The sequence below is a fragment of the Myotis davidii genome, unplaced genomic scaffold (genome assembly GCF_000327345.1).
Source record: "Myotis davidii unplaced genomic scaffold, ASM32734v1 scaffold555, whole genome shotgun sequence".
Classification (NCBI taxonomy): domain Eukaryota; kingdom Metazoa; phylum Chordata; class Mammalia; order Chiroptera; family Vespertilionidae; genus Myotis; species Myotis davidii.
In genome coordinates this window covers 1,399,728-1,409,481 of record NW_006286315.1, presented here as the reverse complement: position 1 = coordinate 1,409,481, position 9,754 = coordinate 1,399,728, and the positions used below count along the sequence as shown (strand labels likewise).

Here is a 9,754-nt window from a genome sequence, read left to right as displayed (position 1 = left end):
GTGCTCCGGCTCTTCCCTAGGGACCCTCCCGAGAGCCGGAGAAGGAGATTGGGATGCCCCGGCCCGGCCGGAGGCCAGCGAGCTGGCACCGCAGGGCGTGCCCTGGGGTTCATATGGATCTCTTCCCTGTGGGCGTGACGGTCGACCACCGGCACCTTTTTTTTTAAGTTAACATTTTGCTTATTTTTAAAATAATGGTACTTACTATTTTACAAAATGCACAGAACCAAAAGGTAGAGTGAGAAAAGTTCGCATCCCTAGCACTACTTCCTGGAGATAAGTTCTGGAAGCGATATGCAAAAGACCTTTTCTAAAAGTATTAAATATAACCATGCTGCGTTTGGCAGTGACAGGGTGAAAAGGAAGTAATATTAGCTTTATGGCCCCTTCGCATCCAAGTTCTCCGTAAGCTTCTTGAGTAGGGGCCTGGTTCTGATTAGCCCTCAGCACTCCGTCGGGCATGTGAGCATCCAATCAGAGGAGAGAGAACATGGGCCCCACCCAAGAGGAGGCATTTCGGGCAGGAGAGACACACCCACAGAAGGCTTGAGGGGTGTTTGAAAGGAGCTCTGCCCTGACACTCAGCTTTTTTGGCTTTTAATCCAGGCTCTGTGGGTCAGGACTGCTCCGGTTGAAGGTTCACACCTGCAAAGTGAGAGCTGCTTGGACTCAGCCCTGCCAGCTGTGCAAGGTGGGGGTTCCAGGAGGCAGGGTTTTGCTCTGTATTTTGTTGCCTGCGGGCCCCATCACATGTACACATACTCTTGCAAAAGGCCTACACATCTTTTGTCTCCCAAACTGGCAGCTTGTTTGTTGTCTTGGCCATCTTGGCTGTCTCCTGGGGCTTGGAAGCATTCTTTAGTAGAAAGTGAGGTCCGTGTGGCATCGGTGGTACCGTTAGGCCTTCTGAATTGGACTTTGCCCTTCTTTGTTTTCTCTCTTTCACCCAGAGAAGAATAGGAGACAAATGTCACTCCTGGACCTGAGGGTTTTACTAAGAAGCTAATGACTTGGCCTTGCTTTGGGTAGGATTCCCAGAATAAAAGGCTCTCGTAATCACAGAGTCTTCCTAGTATTGTCCCCTCTCTCCCACTTTCAAGGGATGAAGAGGAAGATTCGTAGTTACTTGACATTTGCTGAACACCAATCAGATCCTAGTTCCTGTGGTAGGGGCTCTCAATTTTTCCGAATTTTATTTGTTTAAAATGATTTATATACAGTAAAATTCATTCACTTGGTTCCAGGTCTATGAGTTTTGATAAATACATAGAGTTACACATCCACCAATTAAGATGCAGAACAGGTCCATCACCCTCAAATTCCCTCTTGCTATATCTTTGTGCACCCCACACCCCCAACCCTTGGTACTACTAGTCTGTTCTCCAGCTATTTAGTTTTATTTCTTCTAGGAAGTCATATAAATGGAATCATACAGTAGGTAGCCTTTGAGTCTGGCTTTTAGCCCAATATGTTTGAGATTGGTTCCTGGGTTGTGTGGTATGTTGTGTGTATCAACTGTTGTTCTTTCTGTTTAATGCTGCGGAGCATTCCATCCTATGAATGTGCCACTGTTCGCTTACTCTGTCTTCCATGTGTCTTTAATAGCAGCCCTTTGAGTTATTATGTATCCATTAGACAGTGAAGAACGGAATGGGAGATGCCAAATAGCAGAGCTAACTTTTTTAATCCTCACCAGAGGTTATGTTCCTATTGTTTTTGTTTGTTTGTTTTAGGGAGAGGAAGAGAGACAGAGAGAGAAAAACATTGATGTGAGCAAGAACCATCCATTGGTTGCCTCCAGTTTGTGCCCCCACCTGGGATCGAACCTGCAACCTAGGTATGTGCCCTGACTGGAATCAAACCTACAACCTTTTGGTATAAGGGATGCTGCTCCAAACAACAGCCACCTGGCCAGGGCAACAGAGCTAAATCTTGATCTAAGTGCAGGGTTCTTTCCCCCACACCCAAGAGCTGATTTGGTCCACTGACCCAATTAGCATTTCTTTATTTACCACCCAGGAAGTTTTCTGGCGTCTTGAATTCCTGGAAAATACCCTTTCTAGAATGTGGGGCCTGAGGATAATGAAGGAAAATATACCCTGCAGTGTATGATTCACCATGTGTGCTCTTCTTTTTCTGTCTGGTGACAAGCTCACAAAATCATACACTTAAAAAAAAAAGAAGATGTTTTTATTGATTTCAGAGAGAAGCATGGATGAGAGAGAAACATCAATCTGCTGCCTCCTGCACGCCCCCTCCTCAGGATCGGGCTTGCAACCTGGGCATGTGTCCTGACAGGGAATCGAACCAGTGACCTCCCAGTTTATGGGTTGAGGCTTAACTACTGAGCCACGCTGGCTGGACAAAATCATACAATATTTAATGGAAGGAAGTTGTCTAAATCAGTCCCAGGTTGTGACATAACCACCTACTGCAGGTATGAGTGTGACCATCTTGTTTTCATTCCCTGGAACCACCAGGAAAGAAAGGACATAACCCCTGGACCTCCCTCCACAGCGATGTCGGAGCTCAGCGACGAAGCCAGTGAGCCAGAACTCCTGACCCGCAGCTTGTCTATGTGGCATGGGCCAGGTGCCCAGGTCAGCTGGGAGCAGCTGGCCATCCCCTTGGATCTCCATACAGCTGCTTCCATCGGCCAGTATGAAGTGGTGAAGGAATGTGTGCAGCGGTAAGACATCGGGAAATATTCCTCCTCTTTAGATTTTGAGGCCCATCTCAGTGGCCTCAGCTCCCACATAGAGATATGAGTAAGCTAACCAGGATTCATAGACATTTAGTACATATGGCCTAGATTAACCCTGCTTCTCTCAGGCAGTTGTGAATAATGGTTTGTGCTGGACTCTAATAAGGAAGGCAGTTTTTATTCCTAGGAAGAAAAAGCTAAACTTTTTTTTCATAGGTATAGTTAGAAACATTTCCAGCTTACTTTAACCAAAGTAATTTTATGGTTTCTACTAACTGCAGAAATGCTCAAATAAAAATATAAAGCAATGCCCTATGGCCTTCTTTTCCCAAGGGGATCATTTTAATCCCTGGTGCCCTCTTCCCTCCAGCATCTGCCAAAGAGGAGGAGGAGGAGGAGGCAGCAAGGTTCATCTGCCCCTCTGGAGGACTGCCACCCGAACTAACTGCCCACATGCCCTTTTTACTAATGTTATAATAAGTCCCTACAACAGCAGTGGACCTTGGCTATGTCTGGTTTGTAGTACAATGTGATGTGTACTGTAATTTTTGGAAAATAATCTGTTTCCTCGCCTTCCCACCCTTTATATCCACCACACGTTGTGCTTATATTTCCATTTGTCGTCGATAACACCGAGAAATGATCTAGGTCCATACCTACATGTGCCTTTTCCAGTTCCTGGGGCATCAAAGTCAAATCTTGTCGAAGCCCCAGATTTCCAGTGCCCAAGTCGTAGCCATCACTTAAAAAAACATGGCCAGTCAAGTGCAAGTGCACTGTGGTGAGGGACATCCCATTGTACTCCTCTCCCTCCAGCACTGGCTACCAGACTGTGGTCAGTCGGTGGAAGGTAGTCAAGGCTCCAGGTCAGGATTTCTCAAGGCACCAGGCGGCCTTGGGATCGTGTAGCTGGGTACTCGGGCAACACATCTCTCCAACAGGGTCACCAAGACCCCATTTATAACTCTGCTGCTATGGTGTTTTGGGGCTTTTAACTTTGGTATTCTGGTAAAATGCACAGTCCAGAATGGCTCCACAGAAGAGAAGAGGGGAATGTTTGTGTTCTGGTGGGGATTGTGATGCTAGCCAATCCTAAGGCTTGCTCATGGTGAGATTGACTGAGGATCCATTCGAATGGGCGATTGGGCTGATGGGAGATGTGAAAGTCTCAGATATGTTCTGCCAAGGGTCAGGTCCTTCCTCCTCCGTGTGGAATTGAGTGCTCCATCAATGAATGTCACGTGGTGAGGATGCATTGGTCTTCATGTGGCTCTCCCAGCCAGTGGCTGTTACTGCATTCCTGGAATCAGGACCTTTGAGAATGGCTGTATGGCCATTCCAGAGTCAGTTGAAGGTGCTAGTGAATGGTATGGTGTGTTATGTGCACACCTATGAAAGGCACAAGCTGTGTGGATTGATTGGCAGATTGAATAGCTCCACTGGAGGCAAGGACTATGGAAGAGGAAAGGCTGTGGGGCATAAACTACACAAGACATTCTGGAAGTGGATGTTATTTCCATACCTTGGGAAGCCCACATTTTTTTTTCCCTATGGAAATGCTTTTCTAGAAATTTAATGGAAATCAGTGAGAAAGATAGGATTATTTGGTCACGGATTTTCTAAGAATGTTTCTGTAGGGCAAGATGACAAAGGGGAAATCAGTTGCAGTGGAACTCAATTGTCTAAGTCCCTTCCTCTCCCCCCAGGATGGCTACCAGACTTTGGTCTGTTGGTGGAAGGTAGTCAAGGCTCCAGGTCAGGATTTCTCGATCTTGGCCCTACTGACAATCTGGACCAGGTCTTCTTTGTGGTGGGGGCCGTCCTGTGCACTATAGGATGTTTAGCTTCCTTCCTGGCCTTGACTCCAGCTCTGGTACACCCCACCTGTGAGATGGCTGGGCATGGCTAGCATATCTTGCGTTTGTTTAGGAGAGAGTTAGATTTGAATAAGAAGAATGGTGGTGGCTGGACCCCGCTGATGTATGCCTCCTACATTGGACACGATACCATCGTGCACCTGCTGCTCGAGGCGGGGGTGAGTGTGAATGTGCCGACCCCGGAAGGGCAGACTCCACTGATGCTTGCTTCCAGCTGTGGCAACGAGAGCATCGCCTACTTTCTCCTCCAGGTGAGCTACGAGGGGACTCGGGCCCAGAAACCTGAGGGGCTCCTGGCTGTTCTGGCAGAGTTGTGAACCACTGTAGGCCATGGTGTGCGTGTAATCACTTTGATTCTTTCAGCATGATGACCTGGAGGGCGCCCGCCCCACGTAGAGGAGACGAGGCCGTAACAAGCATTCTGTGTTCTCTTGAAGCAAGGCGCTGAGCTAGAAATGAAGGACATTCAAGGCTGGACTGCCCTCTTCCACTGCACCAGTGCGGGACATCAGCAGATGGTCAAGTTCCTTTTGGACAGTGGAGCAAATGCCAACGTGAGGTGATTACCAGGTCTTAAGTGGCCATAGGAGTGGGTGTAGTCACATCTTACTCTAAGGAGGGCAACTATACAGGCAGCTACAGGCCAGAATCAGGGCAGCCCCTCCTCCATAAGAGGGGTTCAGACAAGGTGGCAGAAGGGACAGTCCCATTCAGGTGCAGGAGCCTAGGGATAATTCTGGCCTTTTTACACATCTGTCAGGGAACAGAGGGTGCAGCACTTTAAGCTCTCTGAGCCTCAGGGCTGCCCCCCCCCTCGCCCCCCATGTGGGAGTCTGTGCTATGAGATTCTTTCCTTTCCCCACGTGGGAGTCTGTACTTGTTCTTCAATAAATTTCCACCTTTGCTATAAACAAACAAAACAAACAAAACTCTCTGAGCCTCATTTTCTTTATCTGAAAACTGAGAATAGCAATACCTATGTCATAGAGTTGTTCGAAGAATTACATATTATTTGATATATGTCAAGGGCCTAACATAGTGGATGGCAATGCTAATTCCTTTCTCCTTTTTCCTTGTGGCCTTCTCAGGTGAGGTGATGCTTTGAAAACAGTCATGAGTTTCATAAGCTGGAAGGGATATTGTCTAAAGCAGTGGTTCTCAACCCTGGCTGCACATTAGAATCACCTGGGAATCTTTTTAAAATCCTGATTCCTGGGCCCCGTCCTCCAGAAATTCTGTTTCTTTGTTACTAATGTTGTGGTCCCACCCCATAACAAAGAAACAGAATTTCCGGAGGATGAGGCCCAGAAATCAGGATTTTAAAAAGATTCCCAGGTGATTCTAATGTGCAGCCAAGGTTGAGAACCACTGGTCTGAAGCCTGTCATGTTGATAATCCCCTTTCTTTTCTTTCTTTATTTTTATTGAATTTATTGGGGTGATATTGATTAATATAAAATTATACAGGTTCTGGGTATACAGCACTACAATACATCATCTATATGTTGTATTGTGTGTTCACCACCCCAAGTCAAGTCTCCTTCCATCACCATTTATCCCCCTTTACCTTCTCCATTATCACCCTCCCCCGCCCTCTACGTCCCCTTTCAACACAGCATCCAACTGGCACTTCCACAGCCCTCAGTTGATGTCATCTATTATAAGACACACCATAGTTTTACATGCCACCAAGAAAGAAAAAAATACTAATTAAACTGCAACTCACCTATGGATTTTGAGACACATTCTGACTGCAGAGATGTTAAAGTGTGTTTTAGAATGACTGAAATCCAGTATTTAGCTTGGTTTCTGTCTTCTAGACCAGCATGAAAGAAGTGAGGATTAAGGGGCACTCTGAAGACAGTGCTGAGTTAACCATAACCAAGCACAGAAAATAAGCATTGGGTACCAGGCATAGTAAGAGCAGGTAGATTATTAGTCTCGGGGCTTTTGGGGGGGTTCCTGGAGGATGCTGAACTGAAAAGATAGGGTCTGAATAGGTGGACGGGAGACGTTAGCTTTCTGTGAGCAATGAAAGGCAATAGTTGCCTTTTGCAGGTGATTCAAGTGGAGACTTAAGAGATAGCAGGTGCAGACAGCTTAGAAGGAGTGAAGTAGGGAGACAGAATGTCTTTAGGACAAAATACTAGAGTGGAATGGAAACCAGAAGAGTTTATAAAGCTGGTGTGTTGATAAGAACTTTTCTCATCTTTGTCCAGTAATTCTTTTCGAGGGAGACCGCTGCAGTTAGGGATGGGTGACTTTGCATCAGCTTGGTTTGTTTTTTTAATCCTCAACAGGTTATTTTTTCCATTGATTTTTAGAGAGAGTGGAAGCAAGGGAGGGTGGGGGAGGGAGAGAGAGGGAGAGAGAGAAACATCGATGTGAGAGAGACACATCGATTGGTTGCCTCCTGTATGTGCCCCAATCGGGGGCCAAGGATTGAACCTGCAACCCAGGTGTGTGCCCTTAACCCTTTGGTGTAGGGCTGATGCTGTAACCACTTAGGAACACCACCCAGGGACATCAGCATGGTTTTGTCCGCATAAGGAAAGAACTCTCTGCTAATCATTGGACTGTGGCCTCTATCTTGCAGGGAGCCAATATATGGATTCACCCCTTTGATGGAAGCAGCTGCTGCTGGCCATGAAATAATTGTGCAGTATTTTCTGAATCATGTAAGTGACCCTCTTTGTTAGCTTATAATTTACTTACAGCAAGTGACGAATCATCACTGAAGTATTTATATATATATAAAAGCCTAAGCAACCTTTACGCCCAAACAACCAGTCAACCAGTCACTGTGATGCACACTGACCACCAGGGGGCAGATGCTCAACACAGGACCTGCCCGCTGGTGGTCAGTGCGCTCCCACAGTCAACCTCCTGCTGCCCCTCCTCCCAGCCGGCCGGCACCTGCATCAGCCCCAAATGGGGGGCTGGCTAGCCAACCTCCCCAACCTCCCAATCAGGAGAGGGGGGCAGTGGGCCGACCTCCTGGGATCCCTCCCCCTGGCTGTCTGGCCCCCCCGATAGTCCTCGATCACTGGCTAGGCTGAGGGACCCCACCCGTTCATGAATTCGTGCACCAGGCCTCTAGTAAACTATAACAGAATTCTCTGCTACATAGAAAGAATTGCTCTTTATTATTCAATACATTTTCATTGAGAATCTATTGATGTCAAGTGTTGCAGCACTTAGGCATTAAGGGTACAGTAATGAGTAAAAATAGACACCTCTTCCTGTAAGAATTTAAAAAATACTATTATTTGAAAAGTATGGAAAATACATTTTTTTAAATCCCAATACTTAAAGAAAAGTATATAGAGTAAGAAGGCAAGGATCTTCTTCCCTTTTCAACCACTCCCTGCTCCTCTCCACGATGCCCAGTTGGTATGATAAAGGGACACCCCAGGACTGTTCTTGTGCTTAGAAAGACATGTCTGAAGACACCTGCAAAAATGGTACTTTTTATTTTGGACAAAGTGGGATCCTTCTGTATATTTGGTCTGTAGCTTTTAAAAAGATGACTTAAAAAAGAAAAACAAAAGATCACTTAATATGCCATAGGCATATTTTTTTTTAAATATATTTTATTGATTGTTTACAGAGAGGAAGGGAGAGGGATAGAGAGTCAGAAACATCGATGAGAGAGAAATATCAACCACCTGCCTCCTGCACACCTCCTACTGGGGATGTGCCCGCAACCAAGGTACATGCCCTTGACCGGAATCGAAACCGGGACGCTTCAGTCCACAGGCTGATGCTCTATCTGCTGAGCCAAACCGATCAGGGCTGCCGTAGACATCTTATCCTGTATGGTATTACATGTATAATCTGTGCCGTAATTAATTTAATTAGTTCTTAGGTTTCCACCATCTTGTAATTGTAAACAGTGCTCCAGGGAATATTTTTATGTATATACTAGAGGCCCGATGCATGAAATTCGTGCAAGAGTAGGCCTTCCTTCCCCCAGCTGCCGGCACCAATTTCCCTCTGGCACCCGGTCCCGGGCTTCCTGGGCTTCCCTCGCAGCTCTGGCTTCGTCTGGAAGGTCGTCTGGAAGGACATCCGATCTAATTAGCATATTATGCTTTTATTATTATAAATAGCTTTAGCCTGCATGTAGTTATTTATGTATACTGTATTTCTACAAGAGGGATTGCTGGTGCTCACATTTTAAATTTAATAGGTCCTAATAAAATAATTGATGTCGAAACCAGTTTGGCTCAGTGGATAGAGCGTCGGCCTGCGGACTGAAAGGTCCCAGGTTCGATTCCGGTCAAGGGCATGTACCTGGGTTGCAGGCACATCCCCAGTAGGAGATGTGCAGGAGGCAGCTGATCGATGTTTCTCTCTCATCGATGTTTCTAATTCTCTCTCTCTCTCTCCCTTCCTCTCTGTAAAAAATCAATAAAATATATTTTTTAAAAAAAATAATTGAAAGATGTGTAAAGGATCCAAGTCGACATTTCACCAAAAAAAAAAAAAAAAGAATACACAGATGGCCAATAAGCACATGAAAAAAATACTTGACATCATTAGTCATCAGGGAAATGTAAATCAAAACTCGTAGGATGTCTATAATAAAAAAGAGATGGACTCTAACAAGAGTTAATAAGGATGTGGAGAAATTGAAACCCTCATACATTGCTTATGGGAATATAAATGATACAGCCTCTTTGGAAAACAGTCTGGCTGTTCCTCAGTCAAACATAGTAGTTACTGTGTGATCCAGCAGTTCCATTCCTAGGTATGTAGACAAGAGAGTTGAAAATATGTCCATACAAAACCTAAACACAAATGTCCAAAGCAGTGTTATCTACACTAATAAAAGAAAAACATGGTAATTGGCGTATGACCGCTACCCTTCCCATTGGCTAATCAGGGAGATATGCAAATTAACTGACAGCCAAGATGGTGGCCGGCAGCCAGGCAGCTTGAAACTAACATGAGGCTTGCTTGCTTCAGTGACGGAGGAAACCAACATTCCCCGCCTGCTGCTGCAGGTCTCTGAGCCTGCAGTTTGAAACATTTTAACAAATACCACCGGACTTCAGCCAGCAGATTCGCAACATTGTAAGCACAGGCCAGAAACCTACTTTCAGCCAGGGAGGCCTAAGAGCTAGAGCCAAGCATCAAGCTAAAGCTGGCCGAGAATAAAAATAACACGC

At 45.8% G+C, this 9,754-nt stretch overlaps 1 protein-coding gene across 6 annotated transcripts in view; it reads left to right on the top strand.

Moving 5' to 3' along the window:
* The first annotated feature begins 584 nt into the window (after positions 1-584).
* Positions 585-9,754, top strand: part of ANKS3 (ankyrin repeat and sterile alpha motif domain containing 3) — a 33,501-nt gene continuing 24,331 nt past the window's right edge. For 5 of the 6 annotated variants that reach the window (XM_015560137.1, XM_015560138.1, XM_006757903.2 and 2 more), the window contains exons 1-5: positions 585-691; positions 2,481-2,689; positions 4,634-4,832; positions 5,019-5,140; positions 7,177-7,258. In XM_015560137.1, coding sequence (XP_015415623.1) covers positions 2,520-2,689; positions 4,634-4,832; positions 5,019-5,140; positions 7,177-7,258 — 573 coding nt within the window. In that variant the 5' untranslated portion in view covers positions 585-691; positions 2,481-2,519. Of the gene's footprint in view, positions 692-2,480; positions 2,690-4,633; positions 4,833-5,018; positions 5,141-7,176; positions 7,259-9,754 lie in introns of those variants that run through there. The other variant, XM_015560139.1, reaches the window with a different exon arrangement.